The 22,434-nt window shown below is 32.1% G+C and overlaps 3 protein-coding genes across 6 annotated transcripts; 2 read left to right on the top strand and 1 right to left on the bottom strand.

Moving 5' to 3' along the window:
* The first annotated feature begins 1,935 nt into the window (after positions 1-1,935).
* On the top strand, positions 1,936-3,505 carry LOC143553989 (cell number regulator 6-like). Its single transcript, XM_077043864.1, has 4 exons — positions 1,936-2,034; positions 2,120-2,231; positions 2,900-3,165; positions 3,248-3,505. The coding sequence occupies exons 1-4, from the start codon at positions 1,936-1,938 to the stop codon at positions 3,503-3,505; spliced, it is 735 nt and encodes a 244-aa protein (XP_076899979.1).
* Positions 3,506-5,308: 1,803 nt separating this feature from the next.
* Positions 5,309-7,853, top strand: LOC143553980 (putative mitochondrial import inner membrane translocase subunit TIM21). 3 transcript variants are annotated; one of them, XM_077043859.1, is made up of 7 exons: positions 5,309-5,465; positions 5,530-5,666; positions 6,706-6,884; positions 6,962-7,010; positions 7,107-7,226; positions 7,315-7,490; positions 7,596-7,853. In XM_077043859.1, the coding sequence occupies exons 1-6, from the start codon at positions 5,324-5,326 to the stop codon at positions 7,471-7,473; spliced, it is 786 nt and encodes a 261-aa protein (XP_076899974.1). In that variant the 5' UTR covers positions 5,309-5,323; the 3' UTR covers positions 7,474-7,490; positions 7,596-7,853. The 3 variants fall into 3 exon arrangements, with proteins under 3 accessions (XP_076899974.1, XP_076899973.1, XP_076899972.1); XM_077043858.1 differs by having other exon boundaries at positions 7,315-7,517; XM_077043857.1 differs by lacking the exon at positions 7,596-7,853 and having other exon boundaries at positions 7,315-7,587.
* Positions 7,854-10,360: 2,507 nt separating this feature from the next.
* Positions 10,361-17,810, bottom strand: LOC143553979 (3-hydroxyisobutyryl-CoA hydrolase-like protein 1, mitochondrial). Of its 2 annotated transcripts, XM_077043856.1 has the most exons (14): positions 17,602-17,810; positions 13,676-13,820; positions 13,448-13,528; positions 12,254-12,322; positions 12,094-12,157; positions 11,928-12,007; positions 11,750-11,833; positions 11,579-11,663; positions 11,406-11,491; positions 11,141-11,323; positions 10,968-11,066; positions 10,777-10,878; positions 10,638-10,679; positions 10,361-10,554 (listed from the first exon to the last, which is right to left on the bottom strand). In XM_077043856.1, exons 2-14 carry the CDS (start codon positions 13,814-13,816, stop codon positions 10,435-10,437), a joined length of 1,236 nt encoding a protein of 411 aa, XP_076899971.1. In that variant the 5' UTR covers positions 13,817-13,820; positions 17,602-17,810; the 3' UTR covers positions 10,361-10,434. The 2 variants fall into 2 exon arrangements, with proteins under 2 accessions (XP_076899971.1, XP_076899969.1); XM_077043854.1 differs by lacking the exon at positions 17,602-17,810 and having other exon boundaries at positions 13,676-13,825.
* Positions 17,811-22,434: the final 4,624 nt, after the last annotated feature.

Here is a 22,434-nt window from a genome sequence, read left to right as displayed (position 1 = left end):
AAATATGATAAAGAGGTGTTATAAATATACAGGTGTTACAGTGTTATTAGATTTTGGTTACTGTGTTATTAGATTTTGTAAGTGTATAAATCATAAGGACGTAAAACAAAGGAATCTGAAACACCCCTTAAATCACTTCTGGAAAAGACAACTAATCATGATACTATTTGACTGCGCCTGCGTTAGTTCAAACGATGAATAGTTGGCTAACAAATAATTTTAGTGAATGAAAGAAAGATAAAATATCATTATCTCTTTGATTAATGTATGTCCACTGCTTTCAGACATCAGGATCTACTTTCTTCCTTTCTAATGTATCTTTTTATTTGACTAAACGACCCCCAATATGAAACATTAAATATATATCAATAAAGTAATTTGTCTATATCCTTTTAATTTACATAGAAGGTTAAAATACAAACGACGACGAAAATGAAAAATTTAAAAAGTAATTTAATCCAATACTTTTAGTTTTGAATAGTTGAAATTAATTAATTTGAAAAATTGATGAAAAAAACATAAATGTAATAACTTAATTATAATAACTTTCTCTTTTCACATACAAGACACACGTCAATTCATTCACTAATATGTTTTTTATTTGACTTATGCATGTCACTCAATTAATTATGACTTTCTTTTTAATAAAATATTAGTGGGTTTTTTATATTATGTTATTGGTTATCAAGTGTGTTTTTTGATTGGATTTTTCTATGAATTATGTTGTAGATTTGGTTATTGTGTTTTTCAATTGGTACACATATTAAAGATAAAGATTAAAACAAAATTTACGTCATTATGTCTTTTTGTTAGTCATTATTTTTTATGCTCAACATTTGACTTTCTACTTATCATTGTGTTGTCATTGTGTAATACGTTCATGGTCTTTTGTTCGGGATTGACATGTGGCATTCACTTAATTTTAGAAAAATAGTATTATGTTCATTATGTGTTACGTTCAAAACATTGTGTGATATATAGTTTCCATTGTGTTTTGCGTTTCAGGTCATTGTGTTATATATATTTACCATTATGTCTTATGTTTCAGGTCATTGCGTTAAATGTATTCATCATTGTGTTTTACGTTTCATGTTATTGTGTAATATGTATTCATCATTGTGTTTTAGGTATTAGATAATTTGTTGTTATTTTATCATTATATTTACATATTAATATTACACAACGGTGTTATTGGTATTTAAAAAATACAATGATGTGTTGAAAGACACAATGACGAAAAAAACACAATGACAATAAGAAAGACACGCTGACGAAAAAGATATAATGGTAAGCAAAAAGACACAATGACATAACTTTTGTTTTAATTTTTATATAACAAAATCATACTCATATTAAAGATAAAAAACATTTATCATTATGGTGATTTTTTCTTAAAAAAATATCATATTACAAAGTTATAAACGTTTTAAAATGATAGGGGAATTAACATGTGACTTGCATGTGAAAAGATAAAATATGTACGATTATTTTTATACCATTTTCTTTTGATTCACACTTAACACGTGTCAATTAATTATGGCTTCTTACACTTCTCATGTTTATTAACATTTGTAGAATAACTCAACCCATAATTTTTATAGGTTTTAACTGCCGATATGTAATATATTATTTGTTTTTTTTTTCGTATACTGTGGGATTAACTGTCAATCCTGACAAATGTAGTCCGTCAGTAGGCATAAGTGATATACATTTACTAGTAATAAGCTAAACTTGTAACTATTAAGGTCAAGTTAATTTGGTTCACACGTTTCAAACAAACAAGAGAGTTTCTCTCTTAAACTAAGATGTATGGATGAGAATACACACATGCATATATAGACGTGGAAACACACACTTGTACACAAAAAATGGTGGAAGTTATGTGCAAATGACAAATGTTTTGTATGTATATACAATTCAAAATAACATAGAGAAATGGGAGATAAGTCTTATGTGAAGCTTACCAAAGAGCAAGAATCGTCCCTACAAGATGTCACACCAGGGGAGCTCAATCAGCCTATCGATGTTCATCAGGTTATAAAAATGATAATATATATGTGTGTATGATGCATGTATGTGTGTGCATGCTAATACGTACTATCTTTTGTTGTTTTCATAGTTAAATGCTCGAAGATGTCCTGAATGTGGGCAAGCTTTACCTTCATCATATGAACCACCAGCCGATGAGGATTGGTCTACGGGTTTATTTAGTTGTGCGGACGACTCCAAAAGTTATAAGTTTTTTCTTTACCTTTATACATATATACATCGTGAATTCTTTTATAGTTTATACAAACAAATAACGAACTTATATAAAAAGATGAGAAAAGTTTATACAAGAAGCATGAACTTCAATTGGAATTCATCTTCTTCTTCCTTTTTTTTTAAATTTCAATTAACAAATAACACGACGAAACAAAGAATGTCATGACTCATGATTATCACCAATGGATTTGACCGTCGGTGATCTAATTTGAATTTTGTCTAGTAGTTTATATTTATATTTATTTAAAGATATGTTTGTGGATAATATGATATAAATTTCATTGAAAACTAAGTTGCATTAAAAATGTATTGTATTTTTAAATTTATAAAATAAAAAATGATTTAATTTAAATATAACTTGGTTTTTAATAAAATTTGTCTCAAAATGTTTTAAAAACTACGTATTTTAATTTAGGAAAAATCAAATTACATGTTACATTGAAAAAGAAAAAGAATTTCAATTGGATCACTTCATATGATCAACTCTTTTGACTTTGCCATCTTTCATCATGAGTTCACTACATTATATGTATCTTTCATTAAAAAAATGGTCCAAAAACACCTATCAAATCTATAGACTACAACCTCTTATAAATATCTTAAATTTGTAGCACTTTGTTTCAATATTGTTTAGGTGTGACCGGACTTTTTTGTCCATGTATGTTGTTTGGGCGTAACATAGAGACCTTAAATGAAGAGATTCCGGCAAACAATGCATGTATGTGTCACGCGTTATGTGTCGAAGGTGGCATGGCCGTAGTCGGAATAACTGCATGCATCCCGGGAATCGACCCTGGCACGTTGTGTCTCCTTACTGAGTGTCTTTTCTTTGCTTGGTGGATGTGCGGTATTTATGCCGGTATGGCAAGACAAACACTACAAAGAAAATACCACCTAAAGGTATATTGTGTAGCATTTTCATATCATAAAATTAACAAATGCTACATGCATATTCTTTAACTTTGTTTACTATTTTGTATAGAATTCACCTTGTGACCCTTGTGCGGTACATTGTTGCTTGCATTGGTGTGCGTTATGTCAAGAGCATCGTGAGATGAAGTTGCATCTAGCAGATAACATTGAAGAGACCCCACTGAGCCCGCCTCACGTTCAAGAGATGAAGACCATTGTTGAACGAACTGAAAAAGATGATGTGTCTACTTCTTCATCACATGCTTCGTCTTCCCAACAAGAAGGTGAAAATGCCAAGAATACTGAGCTCCAGATGGTTAGTATATGAGTGAAAAACACGCATGCGGACATCTAAAAACCTTAAGATAATCGTGCTCAAGTTTTAGAAAAAAGAAATCGTAGTGAGTGTTTACTTGTATGAAATGAGTTAACATAGTTAATTATGGTGTAGGTCTAATAATCTTATTTCTATCTCTAGTGATATAATCTTTATACCAAGAAAACCATTCGTTCCAATTTGTACCTATGTTTTTTTATTAGTTACGATCATCCTTTTAGACCATCTGTAAGTGTAAAGGGCTAAATGTGCTTGAGCCTTGCTACCTCCGGCCCAAATCTTCACTTCCCATTCAATGTCATTTAAGTTAAAGCTCATTAACATCATTGTCAGTATCCAATAGGTGCTTAAAATAAACAGAAAAGAAAATACAATACAAAAATGTATATGAAAAATATAAAATAAGCATCAAATGAAGAGGTAAATATGCTACGTAATAAAAGTTAAAGTAGCGATGAAAACGAGTCAAGTCGTTTGCAACTTACTCAATATCAGATTGATAAAAGGCTTGAAACGAACTCGGTCCTCAAAAGCTCGTTCAGTTATTGAATTCGAACTCGAGCCTTGTATGAGAAGCTCTTTTAGGCCTAACGAACCTTGTGAATTTTAAGTTATACCCCTTTTGGGCTCCTATGTATTAGTTTCACACTGCACAACCTAGCTTCGGCTCGTTTAAAGTACTTCACGTTCTTGAGCCGAAGTTAGGCTTGTTTAAAGCCTTTCTCAAACTATATAAAAACAATTAAAAATGTATTCTCGCTCGATTCGCAAATTGGTCCGAGAAGAGAATTGTTGGTTTGACCGACGAACTACGTGGAAAATGGACCTTCTTCCTTTTCAGAAGTACATACTCTAAGGGTCATAAGCATATCTTGAGCATGAGTCAGTACGTCAACAATCCCCGCATGAAGCTAATACAACCAAGCTTTTCCCGCCCTGAAGCCCCCTCTATCACCTGCTTGGAACTCATGAATTCACTCTTTAACTAATGGAAGCGCCTAAAATGGGAGCAACTGGGCTAGACTTGAACTATATTATAAATCGGCCTTCCCCTCCACTCCAATCACGAGATCTCTGGTTTGATCATAACCATGAGTCCTGGTTTACACGAATTAAGATAGATTAAGCAATTATAAAGGCTAGGTTTTATTCGCAGATTGGTTCGGCTAGTAATTCACTTCAAGAGTTATCTCCCAACCTCTCCTTTATTAACAAAATAAGAGGGATTTCAGACAATTAGCATATGAAAATATTTCAATGTATGGTTCTTTCTCTAACAATTTACAACCATTTTTATTTCGTAAAAAAATCATGGTGGATTAAGACGAGCCCGTTCATAAGCTTTACCTTTTAATTTAAACGCCAACGAATCCTTCAAACGAGCTACAGGCTAAATTCGCTACATCAAGATACACTCGTCTTTTAATCCAGGAAAAACCCTCACCTAATACCAACGCCCTTAACATTCGCTCGAATGCACGACAATGCAACGAAATAGAACTCGCTCACTTCAATTATCCAACTAACGAAAACTATATACTCGTCTAGTCTACATCATCACTTAGAAACAAACTAAATGTTGGGACCAATAATAATAAATGAGCCAAACTCAAACTTAAAAAACCGACATGCGGACCAGTGATCCACCCCACTAAGTCATATCCGACATAAAACTCCACAACTCAAAACTCTTCCCTTTACTATTAAACAAAAACCCCAAATCTCAAGACTAGGGTTTATCATTATCATTATCATTATCATTATCATTATCAATCAATTAATCAATAGATCAATCAATCAGTTAACACGATGATTCGATCATCTTCACGCTCTTTACACAAATTAACATCCTCGTATAGATCCTGGCCTTCTATTCCATCTTCCCAGTCAACTGTCACTGCGATTCGGCGGTTAACAACCGATGTAACGGTACCAAATAGACAAGAAACGGGTATGGGTTTGTGTAATTGTTAATGGGTTTGGTTTATTTTGTTGATTTGTATGGGTTTTTGCAGGAAAGTTTGGTGCTTTGGGGTTTTTGAGGTCTCGGTTTCATGCTGCTCGGGTTAATGGAGGTGGGAATGTGAGTGGTTATGGCGAGAGATCGTTTGCGTCGAAAGCCTCGCGGTCTACGAGTGCGAATGCGTCGCAGGTTGTGTGTTGTGTTATTTTGCTATGACCTAATTAGTGATTTTTTTTATTTGTAGTTAAACACGGAAAAATGTCGGATATCGGTCAAGGACGGATATTTGAGATATCGATAATTTCAATATCATGTAAAATTCATATATCAATTTAACACTAATAACTCAGTATACTCTCCTACCATTAACAAATTAACCTTTTGCGACTTGCAAAATACTAGCAATCGTAGCAAGTAGGAATTGATTAAGACTTTAAACACTAACATTGAATACTAAAAATTGATAATTAAGACTTAAAAACAATGATATCGGGAATATCGATGATATATCGGTCAATATCGTGGATATTATCGTTACCGATATTAAGACCGATATTTTACCAAGGGATCGATAACCAATTATCACCGTCATATCATATCGACTGCATAGACGGTTCTTGGTTGACAAAATTTAGCAAAACTAATGAGAAGGGCAGTAAGTGTGTTTTTGGAACTCTGTATGAATCTGTATCGAAAAGAAACTAGCTTTTGAGCTATTTCAGTTTTATATAAGGATGTAAACAAACCGAAAAAGACCTTGTTCTTGTTTGTGTGATAAGCTTTTATCGGACAACCGGACGGTTCACGAACAGCTAACCGAACGAATTTCTTGTCCGTGCTCATTCGTTTAGGGATCGAGCTTGTTCATGAATGGTTCACGAACACAAATAATCTTATTTTTGATTTGATTAATTGAGAATGGTTAGTGTCAACGGTTCAGTCCGGCTTCCAAGTTTGTGTGGGTGTATTTGCTTTTTACTTAAATCGCTTTTTTCACGTTAGAAAATTCTATAAGAAACAAGTTTGAAGTTGGATATAATGTGAAAACAAACTAGTAGCTTTTAGACAAACTTCTAGTAGCATGCAAATTTCTATAAGAAACAAGTATGAAGTTTGATATAATGTACCTGAAAACAAACTTCTACTAGCCTGAAAGTAACCACTTATCTCATTTTCCAAAGTCATTATTTGGACTTTAACTTATCTCAGTTTCCGTCTTACTTTATAGAGTAGGAAAGATGTTACAACTGTTGAAGATCCATTTGATGCACCGACTTACAATATACCCGAAAAGCCAATGACATTTACCGAAGGAGCTTCGTACAGTGTTGTTATTTTGGCAGGACTTGGAATTGCTGCTGCAGCGGGATATGGTGTTTTTAAAGAACTTGTATTTGAACCCAAAGAGTATGACTTCGTAGCGTAAGTTTTATATTTTTATACTTTGTTATTTTACTGATCTGTCGTTATTTTTTGTTCATTAGGTACAAGGTTTTTAACAAGGCTCTGCGCAGGATTCAAGATGATAGTCAGGTTTCTTCATTATCGTGTTTCATATACAACATTTTTTTTATCAAGAAAGGAATAAAATATAATATTATTTATCGTAATATCTATCATGGACACTAGGTTAGAGTTAGGATAGGCTCACCTATTACTGGATACGGTCAAGAAACCAGAAACCGTGCGGCTCGCCAACGAATCCCTAATAGAGTCTGGAAGGATGATGATGGTGTTGAGCATGTTGAGGTAACTCTTTCTAACTTCTTTTGAATCATATAATTATGTTTAGGAAAATACGTCTGTTTTAATTTTGTTAATGATTGGATATATGTAGGTTAATTTTTCCATCCGGGGCCCACATGGTGCTGGTAAGGTTTTCAGCGAAATGTTTAAAGACAACGAGGATAAGCAATGGAAGTTTATGTATCTTCAAGTCGAGATCCACTCGCCATCCCCGTCAAGGATGCTGCTTGAATCTTATATTCCCGCTTGATTAAACAAATGCACCATGTAATTTAACATCATAAATGCATAAAGGTTACACAAATTATTTGTTTTCAATCAAGCCTGTTTTAACGGTGATGATGACGGGTTCGTTTTGTGTGTTTTATGCAGGCAAATGATATCAAGCACTCTGTTTTGATGATACATAAGACACTTGAATGGGTTTGATCCTGTTGTCTGTTTTCCATTTGACTATTTGTATCATTTTCTATCAGTCTCTTTTTGTGTCAAGTGGTGGTGGTTTTGTCACTAATTATTTCGTAGCCCGAATAAGTTATGTTTGATAGGTAGTAAATGGAATGAGGATGATAAAAATCTTGTTTGGTTTAGTTTGAAAGGAAGCAATTGAATGGGAAAAAAAGTTATTGAATCCTGCACTTGTAATGTTTTATTTTCTTGATATATAGGTTCTCTAATGTACCCATTTTTAAAAGCTGAAATGGTGCAAAAAGCCGTTTTATACTGGGGCAAACATGAGTCGGTTTTGTTTGGTTCGGTTATTATTTTAAAATGAACCAAGACTAAAACACTTTGGTTATGAAAAACCAAAGGTAATTGACTTTGGTTAATTCAGTCATCAGTTCTCAATAGGTGGTTTTGAACAATTGCGATGGTGGTACGAGATTATATAAACTGGCATGTGATAGCCGTTAGGAACCGGTTTTTTTTTAAATTCAAATATTATAGCCGTTAGGAACCAGTTCCAACGGCTATATAGCCGTTTTTGACCGTTGGAACCGGTTTTTTAACTATAAATAGGTTATTTTTTTACTCTAAATAGCAATGTTTGTTTGTGTACTTGTTAAACCACTTCCAAAACTATAAAACACACTCCAAACCACAATTAACCTTAAACCGACAACAAATGGCAATTAATGATGACGTTGTTATGGTGATCGAAACAACAAGATGCCCCGATGTTTGGGTTCATTACGATTTGTGTCTCATGACCGACTCACATGAGATGGCACGTTGCAAATATTGCTCGAAGTTTCTTAAAGCAGGGTCCAACTCGACATTACGAAAACATACGAATAAGTATTGTCGAGAGAAAAGAAGTTTGGATGCTAAAAAAACGGAAGTGGGAAAGTCGTCCGGCTCTACAACCCAAAAATAAGTATTCCCGGATTAAAACGACGGACTTTGTTTTTTAAGTTTTAGTTGTTATGTTTAGTATCGTTTATGTTTTAATAATGTTTGTAATAGTTATTGTTTAAATAAATAAAATGTTCGTCGTTATTAAAAAAGTAACAAAAAATTAATCATGAGTAACAAAAGTAATTATAATAAAACAAATCAAAACTAAATATTAGTTGAACAAGTGGTGAATATTTAATCATGAGTAACAAAAGTAATTTCATTGTCAAGACCTATTTGAACAACCAAGTTGATGATATGTGCAACACATCGAACATGAAAAAATCCCCGAAACAAGGTGGTGAATATTTAATGATAAATTTTTCAGCCGCCTTAGTATTGTTTGAAGCATTGTCAAACGAAATCGAAAATATTTTATTTCTCAAGTTGTAAGTCGTTATAACTTCATCAAGTAATTCAAACAATTTTTCGGCAGTATGTGGGAATGGGAAGTTTTCAAAAGCGATGGTGCGTTTCATCAATTGCCATGTCACCGGATCAACCCAATGAGCGGTGACACATATGTATGATTCGGGCAACCCGTGTGGTGCCTACCAAACATCGGTAGTTAAACTAACCATGGGTTCTAAAGAATGAAAAGACTCGATTAACTCTTTTTTAGCACACTCCCACAACCTGATACAATGACGTCTTAAGGTAGTACGACTTACATGTGTGTATCTCGGTTGTAGAGTTTCGCGAATCAACGACGTCAAATCCGGGTCATCAAAGTGGTTAAACGGCAAACCTCGTTGAATAACGAACTTTGCCATTCTATCTTGAACTTGAGTCGTGTTGTAACGAAATAGTGTACCATCTTTACCCAAGTCAATTTGATCGGTCGCGCCAATCCCTTTCAACGCCTTGCAATATGGCTTCTCGATGTGCTTTCTCAAAGTAGAGTTGAAATCGTGCTTTAATATTGAACCACATAGTTTGCAACGAGCCTTTTGATAACCTTCGTCACCCACAATCAAATCCCAATTCTTCCATATGTCTTCGTTGCGGTTATGGTTGACTACCGTAACAACCCTTCGGTCCTCCGTAACAGGAACGGGGGCAACAAAAACACTCTTCTTAGCCTTCTTGTTAGTTTTTTTGTTGGGTGCCATAATAATATTTAGTTGGATGGTCGGGTAACAGAACGGGTTTGCTAAAGGAGTAGTATTTTAGTTTGTTTTTGAGTTTGGTGGTGAAACAAGTGGTGGAAAACAAGATATATATAGGTTTCGGGCATCAAAAACCGGTTCCAACGGCTATATTACCGTTGGAACCGGTTACAACGGCTCTATTGTCTCTCAAAAACCGGTTCCAACGGCTATATTACCGTTGGAACCGGTTACAACGGCTATTTGGTGTCTCAAAAACCGGTTCCAACGGCTATATTACCGTTGGAACCGGTTCCAACGGCTAGTTTGACTTTTGTTTGACTCTTCAAAAAAAACCCGCCGGAACCGGTTTTTTCGGGTACGAACCGAACCGGTTACAATTAAGAACCGGGTTGGAACCGATGGGGACGTACAAATAGGAGAACCGGGTACGATTTTCGGGTACAAAAATACCCAAACCGGGTATTGGACCAACCGGGTAGGAACTGGAACCGGTTCCGGTTCGGTTCCACCAGTTAGGTTCCGAAACCGGTTTTTTTGTGCACGTCTAATGTGATGCATTAAACAAAACAATGGTTTGTGGTTACATGTGAACATTTATACCCCTTGCGAAAATACATGTCGTAATTTGGTGGCTTCCTCACTTTCTACGAAATTAATTATGTTCATCCCTAATCCGTACCCTTTTACCAACATGCCATCGTTTACGTAAATGCCTCTCGTTGCTTCGTAGGCAAATCCAAATCAGGCTCTAGTGGAGTGAGGCGAGAGAAGTACTGATCCACCATGTCTTTCGTGACGTATTCTAAGCTCGGTGGGTCCCACTGTACATTTTTTAGAGTAAAGACTAAGTTCATATTACCAAAGATCTACAAACATTCAAGAAAAAAATGTACAAAGTTGATACCTTTGGTGCAAAATCTTTATCCACCAGTCGTGCCCGAACACCCTGACGAAGATATTAACCGGATAAGGCGATACTCTTTTAAAAGATGATTTTCATTGGTACATAACTAGATGAAGAAGTGAATAAGTGATAATAATACCTCATTGAGATCACTTGATACATGTCCAACAACTCCTTGTAATGACATCCGGTATTCACGAATTAGACATTGATCAAAAGTCTGAAACCGGCCTTCTCGTATCTGAATACAAAATAAAATTAAAAATAAACTCAGTTTATAAAGTTATAAATTAAGATCAGCTGAAGAAGCTAAATTTTGAAGACACTTACAGATCTCAAAGCAACCTTCAAGCTCAATGGTGATGCGTATTTTAGTTTCTTTAAGATTGACTCGCACCACTCGTCATTAGTTTTTCCAGCTTCACTTTCCTGTCGGTTTTACCTGTTTATTACTAAACTTATTTAAAATATCCAAATATGAAAGTTAACAGTTTCATTGTTACCAAAGCATCAATGATTTCCTCAACAGTATCATAGCTGAAACATTTGTCAATCGTCTCGGTCCTCCTGATAACACTTGCATTATTCGGAAAGTCAATATAATTGTACTTTTGAAGACACGTTTCAATAACAGAAGGATCATCGGTTACTAGACTCTTAAGGCAATCTTCAATTGCTGGAACATTCTGCGAAGAAATTAATCTCGATAGTCTATTTTATAGTTATCATGAAATTAAGAAAAATTAATATGTCACAAGTAGAACTTACTGCACTGGGTGAATAGTGTGTAGCCAGTCCACATGCAACCATATCTACTCCATTTAATGCGTCTCCTGTTAGAGCCAAATACTCCCCTGCATAAAAAATATTTTATAAAACTCAGCATCACTTACCTTACCATATGTTTAATCGATTTTGAAAAGTACGAGTAAATTTAGTACCTAAATAACCGGGAAGATGCGAAAGATGAAAGGAAGCTCCAGCGTCAGGATGAAAACCAATTAGCGTTTCAGGCGTAGCAAACGTCTGCAGTATGTTATAACTTATAAGTGTTCATATTAAAATAAAAAGAAACATAGAAATAAAAAGAAAGTGCGTATAAAAACGCTTACAGTTTTATCAGTTGCAACCCTAAATGTTCCCGGAATGGACACTCCAGCCCCTCCACCCATGGTAATCCCGTTCAATATAGCCACCTATGGATAATAGTTACCACCAGTAATCCAATCTGGTTTCAATAATCACCACTTCCAATTAAACATGAAGGTAGAGTTGTAGTATACTACTTACATGTGGCTTTAAATACGTGCCTACAAGATACATAAAGTTATACAGTGTCCAAAAGAATTCCTTGCATCCTTCAATATTACCTGTATATTGATTGTATCAGACTATCAGTAAGAAATAATATCAAGTGTACCAAATTTAAACCGACATAAGTGGTTTCTCTTTATACCTTTTCTTATCATATCATGAACAGAAATAATATCACCACCAGCACAAAAAGCCCTGCCACTGCCCTATAAAAGATACGCAGAACTATCAGTGACTTGTTAGTAGTTTGTAGAAAAATGAAACCAAATGTTTGGTAACTTGGTATTAGTTCATAGAATTACCTTCATTACCACAAAGCCTATATCGGGGTTTTCTTCCCAACTTTTATATAGCTTCTGCAACCTCTTTCCCTGAACAACACCAGCAGTGCCCAAATAACATAATTATAGCCGATAACAAGAAGAAAACCAACGGAAAACTCAAACAACATGCTGTTTATTTAAGGCGAAATGTTTCTACTTAAAGCATAGTTGTCAACGGTGCAAAGATTGAGCCTTGGGCCTAGGCGCAAGGCGCTTTAAATGGCAGGGCCCGAGATTAACAAGGCGCATAGCATAAACATACCCTTTTTTAGGCTTTTAGACATGTTTAAAGCTTGTTTAAGGCTAGTTTAGGCTGGTTCCAGGCCATTTTAGGATCTTTCAGACCAGTTTACCCATAAATTTCTGAACTTTGCTTAAATTTTTAGGATTTGGCTGAAATCTCAGTGAAATCTGACTCGAAGGTCGCCTGATCGCCTGGATGGCAAGCAAGCGCCTCGCCTATGGCTGTCAGTTCGTGTCTTAACGTGTTTAACAAGTAAGAGACGACGTGATTAACACAAGTATCAAACTTGAAAATGACTCGTTTAACAGGTTTGAGCAGACATGACAGTTATACGTTTTATGTATCAAGAAAGAGAAATGATGTACTCTAGTGTCTTAATTAATTATTTTTAAAAAAGTATAAAATTGCATAGCGCACTTTTTTGCTAAACAGGTCTGATCGTGTCTAAACAGGTCTGATCGCTTGGGGGCCTTGGCGCACGCAAAAACGTTTTTTTTTTATTTAAAGTCAGTCAAACATATATTATGAGTATCATCTTGATTTTTTACATAAAAAGTAGAGCAGTTAACATATAAGTCAAGCTAAGGATTTTAAGCATTTAAATATCCAGAAATAAACAAATCACCACATGGATGAAAAATGAGAAATCAGCAGAAACATGGAGATATTAAATAATCAAGTTGACCTCCAAACATATATATATATTTTTAAATAAATCTAATTAAATCCGAAGTCTCCCTTCCTATTAAAAACTTAACCTTATTATACAACACCATCAATGAATAATAATAATAATAATAATAATAACAATAAAAATAATAACCTAATTAAACTACACCAGCAATTAATAATAATAATAACTTAATCAAACTACACCAGCAATTTTATAATAATAATAACAATAATAATAATAATAATAATCATCTAACCATGGAAGTGTTAAGTGCATTTAGGAAGGACGGTCTATTAAACAGGACGGATCTGGAACATGCATTGCCTTCAACTAACACCTGCATATTCATTCATTATCATTATCAAATTCATTAAACCACTATTAATATATATATATATATATATATATATAATTATATATATAGATTGTGTGTGTGTGATGAATTTGTTAATAATAATAATAATAATAATAATTAAGGAGTTACCGTTGAATCAGGATCACCGGTGATAACCGAATGATGATCGGATAGAAAAGCGTTGCTATTGGTGTTGGTGTAACTGCTTCTTGTTGTTTGTTTGAATTCGTTTGAACGAAGGTGACGTAATCTTCTAGCTAAGCTCTGCATCTCTCTATGATAAATGAAGGTCACAAACTAGTACATGTTTTTCTTTTCTACTTTTATTAACGAGTTAATGTCCATTTTCGTCCATGTGGTTTGCTACTTTCGCCACTTCAGTCCAAAGTTTGAAATTTTGTCAATTTAGTCCTTATAGTTTTAAACATTAGCCAATTACGTCCTCTAGTCTAACGGCATCCAACTATGCCGTTAGTTTAAGGGGTATTTTTGTCTTTCTTCTATTTATGTTTAGTTAATGGCCAGTTTTGTCCCTGTGGTTTGATACTTTTGCTACGTCAGTCCAAAATTTGAAAATTTTTCAATTTTATGTTTAATTTATTCAGCTTTTTTTTCTTTTTTTTTGTCTATAGCCTTTAAGAGCATAAACCAAGCCCAAAACCATCAATCATCGACCAAAACAGGTTTACGTTTACTCTGTCGATAACAATAATCATACCCCCTCGTATTTAGTTTCTAAACATTTTCTAAACTCTCCCTCATGGTGGAATTCATTGGTAAAGTGGTCAAGGTAATTCCCTAAAACCGTACTATACCGATAAAACTAAAATCGTTTCTTTGGTTAATGCATAATAGTTACGGTTTAGAGATTAACATATTGTAGCAAACATCTTGGTCGAAATCACATCAGGAGGTCAAATATCCCGCATTTCCATGTTTGCTCAAGAAATCGATACACTAGATCGCATGTGTGTTCTTCAAATCGTGGTGTTGTTCTTGAATTCTTCATATCGACTACAATTCTAGGGTTGAATCCGACGAATTCAAGAACAATACCACGATTTGAAGAACACACATGCGATTTAGTGCATTAATTTCTTGAGCAAACATGGAAATACGGGATATTCGACCTCCTGATGTTGATTTCGACCCAAATGTTTGCTACGGTATGTTAATCTCTAAACCCTAACTATTATGCATTAATCAGATAAACGATTTTGGTTTTTTCGATATAGTTCGGTTTTAGGGAATTACCCTGACCACTTTACCAAATTACCAATGAATTCCATCATGGACTGAAGTAGCAAAAGCAAAAAAAAAAACAAAAAAAACAAAAAAACTGAATAAATTAAACATAAAATTGACAAATTTCAAACTTTGGACTGAAGTAGCAAAAGTATCAAACTACAGGGACGAAACTGACCATTAACTAAATATAAATAGGAGAAAGACAATAATACCCCTAAATCTAACGGCATAGTTGGATGCCGTTAGACGGGTTGGCGTAATTGGCTAATGTTTAAAACTATAAGGACTAAATTGACAAAATTTCAAACTTTGGACTGAAGTGGCGAAAGTAGCAAATCACAGGGACGAAAATGGCTATTAACTCTTTATTAATATACTAGTTTTTATTCCCCGTATTACGGGGCTGTTTTACATTTCTCGTTTTTAATATTTATATACTTTTTTTGGGTTTAATTTTATTTATTGTAATGAAATTTATAATATACTTAGAGTTTGATGATAAAAAGGTTTCACAAATAACTAATATGTTATAACCCGGTTTAAAAGTTATTTCGGTTTGGTAAGACCCAAGACCCGCTTATTTTTTTTACTATAAAATTATTTTTTAATTATAAATAATATTATTTTAAAAAAAAACATACAATAATTTTTAGCTATATGGGTTTGATGGGACCCAAGACCCGTTTATTTTTTACTATAAAATTGGTTTTTTAATTATAAATGATATATATCTTTTTTTAAATAAATAAAATATTAATTTTTAGTATATTCCTACTTTATAGGATTTTTATATCAAATATTTGATGAGATTAGTTTTTAATTTAATGAGACGTTATAACCCGTTTAAGAAATGTATGGGTTTGGTAAGACCCATACCTGTGAATTCGGGTCAAAAGCATGAGAAGCCTCCATTTAAAAATCAAGCAAATCTGGTGACTCCAAGAAAATGGGGAGCGCCCACATCGCGACACGTATGATTTTTGGGTCTTCATTTATATATATTATAGATTATGTTTTTTTATTTTTAAAAACCGCAATGGGTAATTTTGTCTTTTAACAAAATCATTCAGGTGAATTTTACTTTATTCAAAAATTTATAAAATTGTTAGATATATATATCTCACACATCAATATTTTTTTAAAAGCATTATACTATAAAAACGAGTATTTTATTTTCTTTTAATTTGAGTATGATATTGCTATACTTTTTTTCATTTTAAAAGCTTAACATGTTACGTGGTTACCATTAAGGACCGACAAATGGGTCAGACGGGTTCGATCGTTCGGGTAAGGTTGGAATTGGTCAACACAAAAAAGGTTTATTTGGTTTGGGTCGGGTCGGGAGGGGTTCGGGTAGAAAGTGGTCAAGTCATAACGGATTTTGGGTTAGAACAGTGTCAGGTGGAACGGGTTGCAGGTCAAGACGCGCTTAATGTAACGTTATGTGCACACCTATAGCCGTTGTGTGACGTGCTTACTAGCACTGGTTAAGCTTCCAATGTCGCATTACGAGCATACTATCGCCGGGTCACGCACGTACAAAAGCAGTAACGCCGCTTACGCGTTCGATGTCATGTTTGTGTGCATATCCTACATCATCGCACGGGCACCCAGATAGTAATAGTACAATATATGTTTTTTTTATATATTTGAGCAATTGACTCCTGACCTGGGAGCTGATGGTAAAATGATAAGAAATAAACTTGGTGTTTTATGTGATTCAAATTTTAATTTTTGTCAGGGTGATGATAAGACACTATTATTATTATTATTATTAAATCATTTATAGACGTATGGGGGCATCTTCTTAGGTGTTTGTCTCATGGCATGTTCCTTATCTAGTCCAGATACATTTTAGTTTAGATTCATATTTAATGTATATTTTATATTGTGTAATAATTTTGTAGCATAAATTTTGTATTTCAATTAAAAGAATTTTGTTGCATACTAGGATTAGTGGTAACAAGATTTTAATATTTGAAGAGATGAAATATCAGAAGACTTGAATGGTATTAGTTATTAAATTGATGAAATATCTATCAAACTTGATATGAATGATTTTATGTCGTATCTCTAATAATTCTAGTATTTTACTATATAGTTATTGAATATTAATTAAAAAAATAATAATAATCACATAGTCAAATACGAGTTAAATACACAAAATCACAAATCATATCATTCTTATTTTCTTTTCTTTGCATAAAATAGTCACTATTGTACCAAACCACTAAACGTCAAAACATACATGTTTGTCGTAATTCTGTGCCCATACACATATTATAATGACCCTTGCATAGTTGTTTTCCTAAAATGACTCACATAATAAATATATTAACATAGTTCGGATAAAAACATAAGTAAACTTTAAGATGAGATGTAAAGTGAATCTGGAAAATAATGTAACTTAATAGATTTAATTAGAAGATGACAATTTCATCAATAATTTTATTTAAACTATGACTAAAAGAACAAAATTGGAATAACCACAATTTTGATTTTTCTTTTATTTTAATTATACTACCTTTAAGCACGTATAATTTTTATATACATCGTTGTATTTAAGTTATTTTACTTTTATTTATTATCTTTAACTTGAGTACAATATTGATATATAAAAACGATTTTTTAAATGCTCACACATTTTGTATAATTATAAGTAATTATATATATAATGCTTCGTAATTATATATGTAACTACGTGTTATTTATTATACATATATGCTACGTAATTATAGAGATGTACTATAATAGCATTTTCTATAACATGTGTAAATTAAACTATTTACAAATCATATGAAACTCACCTAATTAATGATATTAAGCTTCGTTTAAGTGGACCTAGGCTCGAATATACTTTCTACCCTCATGAAATAGATCTACCAAATAATCATCTTCAATCGCTTCAATTGTTTATATACGAGCGAGTTGAACAGCGACGAAAAAGTGCATCAATAATAGATCATGCTAGTATTCTGTCAAACATTCAGACTCGCTATATTGTTTTGCTTCCATATATATTAAGGATAAGATTTGAATAGAGATAGTGTACTTATAAATACATATACAACATGATTAGAACTTTAAAAGAAGTCTATCACGACATCACCATCTTTGATGTTTATCTCCCTTAGTCCACGTTAAGGCTTATCCAATTGCCTAAATTGTGTAGACTATAGAATAATTAAATTAAAGATACTATAGAGCATCAGTATGTATATGGTTAATTTATTATCTTAGATATTTAATTTAATTAATAATCATGAAGATAGTGTCCAACTTTATACATAAATGATTAATATAAGGGTGTTTGGGGGTGTCCTCGGGTAACATGTTCGGGTTGGTCGGTACCGATCTTCAATGCACCCCTAGCAAATCTCCATAGCCTTATTCATGGCAAATTGGTTTGATTTATAGATCTGAGTATAGATGGTTTAAGTGTTTAATTATTAAACTATGTGATTCAAAATATGTTATAACTAAACCGACTATACATGTGTCATTGGATCTTTGGTCTCAAATAAAATATTAAAATAAAAACCATGTAGCGAATTATACTTTTGAGTACATTAAATGTTCTTCAAATGAACTTACATAAGCGATTATTCATATTTAAATAAAACATATAAATGATTTCTCAACAATTAACTTATTTAATATTTTTGTAAACAAGCAGGCAGTTTGATATTACAACCTTTCGCAACTCCTACAATGCCAGGAATATGAAGTGGCCCGGGCTCTTGATGGTAACAAAGGCAATCTTCCTGGTGTCGGAGAACTTGACAACACTTTGAAGCTGGATCACCTGTTTTATTAACGAATAGATGAGGAAAACACATAAAGTAATTTATCCATAGAACAATGTTCCTTTACATCCGCATGTACTTGCACCATAAGATTTATTGTGACTATCATCACCATGACACAAATAAAACTAGAAGCCTTCATTGCAAAATGAAAGAGATGATACCTTTTTAAGCTTATTGTTTTAAGTTGAAGTATTGAACAAGTTTAGCAATGCTATTTATAACCATAGAAAAATCAAGATGTGAAAACGTTGATATATCGTTCATTTATTGATCAACTAGGGTATAGCCCGTGTTACACACGGGTGGAAAAACATGTCAACAAACATAATAAATTTAAACAACAAATTCAAACAACACAAAACTTCTTCAAACTTTTGGACCAAAACATTAAGCATTTACTTTGTCTAGATATTAAAAGTTAAAAGTTACAATAAGTTAATGTACACTGAACAAATAAAAAACATCAACAAAAGACATAAACATGTTCTTTCATATTAAACCATCGCCAACTTCTTCAAACATTCTATCAAAAGAAACTCATTTTGCTTCACCACCTGAAAATATAATAAAACAATAGCATCAAAATTAAATATATTATAATAAATAATACTATTATTAGAATAAATTGTTAAACTTCTTCAAACATTATAACAAAAGAAACTCATCTTGAACACTTATTTTTTATTTGTGACCAATCTTGCAACAAACTTTTAAATCACTAACATTAATATTTTGTTAAACTTAAAAACGTTTTACAATAAATTAATTTTCAAATAACTTTGGAAAGATTGTTTAAATTTATGTTGACTTTGGAAAGATTAACTTTATCATAAAATCGGTTGCTAGATAAGTATATATATGTGTGTGTGTGTGTGTGTTGAAAGGAAAATCAAACCCCAGCTGACCCATTAAAAAAATATGTATTTAACTTTAAAAAGTTTTGAAATATAATTTGTTATTATGGAAATGTCAAATCCGTTTTAAACTAATTCATTGACTGCTTAACAAAAATAGTTTGTAAAAACAATCAAGAATTTAATTTGTTCTTATTTGAAGTTTTAAATTTTGACCACAAATTAAAACATTACAGGATTATATAATATTAATTTTGTTAAACGTATTATGTATAGAAACTTTCTAAACATAAGTTTGAATATAATAATCCGGTTTATTGTAAATAATTATCTCCAAAAATAACATATTGATTATAAAAAATAGTATTATTAGAATAATTATACATTGAATATTATAAATTAAAAAAATAAACTATATTCAAATAATCATGCCCAAAAATAACCAATTGATTATAAAAAAAAAGTATTATTAGAATGTATTACATTCTAATATTTAATATTTCCATGTTTAAGGTTTTTCGAAAATCAGTTAATATTTAATAATAATACATTAAGTAATTTAGGAATCAAATAATAACAATAATAAAAACATAAATTATTTCCTTAATTATCGTTTTATAGTCAAAGCTTTAAATAGAATTTGAATTTCAAATTATAGTAAACAGGTCAACTAATAACGGATTAATGTACATTTATATATTTAGAAAATTCTAGAATAAGTTATATTTGAAAGATCAATATTATACTTTAATATGTATTTTAAAGATCAATATTATAAAAATAGTAAATTTACAATTTAGTAAATATTAATAAAAAATTAGTAAATTTATAAATAAATTTCTGGAATATTAAAAGATTAATATTATATATGAAAAAAAGAATTAAAAACAAATTTATTAAACATTCAAAACAATTGTGTTATTAAATCGAAGTTTCTGACTTTTGATAAAACTGAATCAAAATTGGCCGGAAAAAAAATTAAAAATTGGACGGAAATTATGTTTGTTAATATTTAGTAAAGAAAACAATAGCAAATTGGACGGAAAAAAAAATCAGAAATTGGATGGAAATTCACTTATTAATATTAGTAAACAAAACAATGAGAAACTGGACGAAAAATTTAAGAATTGGACAAAGAAAACAATAAAAAATTGGACGGAAAAAAATTAAGAAATTTGACGGAAATTCACTTCTTAATATTCATTAAACACAACAATAACAAATTGGTCGGAAAATCTCAGAAAACGTAAAATATGCTTATAACAAAGTGGCCGGAATATATTCATCGGATACTATAATAAAAAACTAACTCTATGTTCAAGAATGGATTGTTAATTACCTTTAATATATTCATCAGAGAATCGATATGTTATAATCATCATCAATTGACCAATCAAAACCTTATAACATCTCCTCTGAGAAACGATCAATTGAACGGAATCGAACCGATTGAAGACATCAATAACCTTAGAAGTGAAGAAAAACATGGTAGATTAAACAATTGTTGGTAAATACTGTAGACATTCGATGCTGGATCTGAGCGGCGGAATTAGGATTCGTATGTTCTTGAAGAGGTTAGAGAGAAAATTGAGTGGTGAAATTGATGGTTGGTTATGAAAAATCTTCCAAATATAAGTTTTTTGGGTGTACGGTAAATATGACACGTGACAGCATTAGAGACACATTTAGAATGGAAATATGGTGAGTTATAGGCCTAGGTGGACAACCTAGTAGAAAGACATGTGGAAGACTTTTATTGCTTTAATAGATTAGTAAGATGGCGATTAAGTAAAAATTAATAATATAAAATGGTCATAATATACTAAAGTACAAAAGAATTAATTTTAATAAATGTGAAACAAAATCAATAAATGTTACTTTTTAATAGTATAAATATTATTAGATATATCACAAAGTTATATTGTTCATAAATGTATAAAAAAATTTCTTATTATGGATTTTAACAAAGCATAAAACCGTCATTACACAAACTCTTACGTTGACAGCCAGTTTCAATTGTCGCCCCCCAAACACCTGCGCTCCGGTGACATATATGAAATTAATGATCCGAGGACTGTTGTCGAACATTCACCGAATTTCCCTGTCATTTCATGTCATTTCTCATTAAAAATTTTCACATATTCAAGCACATTTATTACTTTTAAAATGGAGTTACGACTAACAAGTGACCACTTAGTAAAACACTAGAACTCGATTATAAAATTCGAACTCGACTAGTGAGTACTTTTATAAACTTAAGCTTGCTTAGACTTAGCTTGTTCATTAGCTGTTACTTGTTTAATTATTTAATTTGTAAATTTGATAATTAATATTTTATATATTTATAAGTATAATTGTAATATATATCATAAATATACTATACAGTTATTTCTTGTACAAATTTATAAAAAGTAATAAAAGTTATATATATATATATATATATATATATAAGTAGGTTAAAATAAAAATAGATAATTTTCTAGGAGGAGGAAATTCCAATTTGCCTCCTAAAATATATCGTTGGGAGATGGATTGACCACTGAAAACGAAATTGCGCATTTTGGACGTCTGTGATATTTGGGCGGGGCAGTCTGTGCCCTTCCCGTCAGTTGACCGGCGTTGACTACCAAAAAAAGTTGAAATGACCATTTTACCCCTATATCTTCATCTTCATCATCTAACCCAAAATCTAAAGAACCCAGAATCTTCATCTTCATCTTCATCTTCATCATCTAACCCAGAATCCCTATATCTTCATCATCTAACTCAGAATCTTCTTCATCTTCATTATCTTGTTCATCTCAAGAACCTTATTTTTTAAATTTTGGGCTTTTTCAATGTGACATCTGCCCGAATCCGATCCGACCCAGGTACCCGTTTTCTGATCCGATTCTTTTTATGATTTAAAATTTAATTATTTTCTTTTAAAACTTGACATTTAAAATATATATATTACTAATAATATTTCCTTCCCGCC

Source organism: Bidens hawaiensis, unplaced genomic scaffold (assembly GCF_021521415.1).
Source record: "Bidens hawaiensis isolate Kalapana, Puna unplaced genomic scaffold, B.hawaiensis_p1.1 tig00017468_1, whole genome shotgun sequence".
In the NCBI taxonomy this organism is placed as follows: Eukaryota; Viridiplantae; Streptophyta; class Magnoliopsida; order Asterales; family Asteraceae; genus Bidens; species Bidens hawaiensis.
The sequence above is the reverse complement of the archived record's forward strand: the minus strand, read 5'-3'. Positions and strand labels throughout refer to the sequence as shown.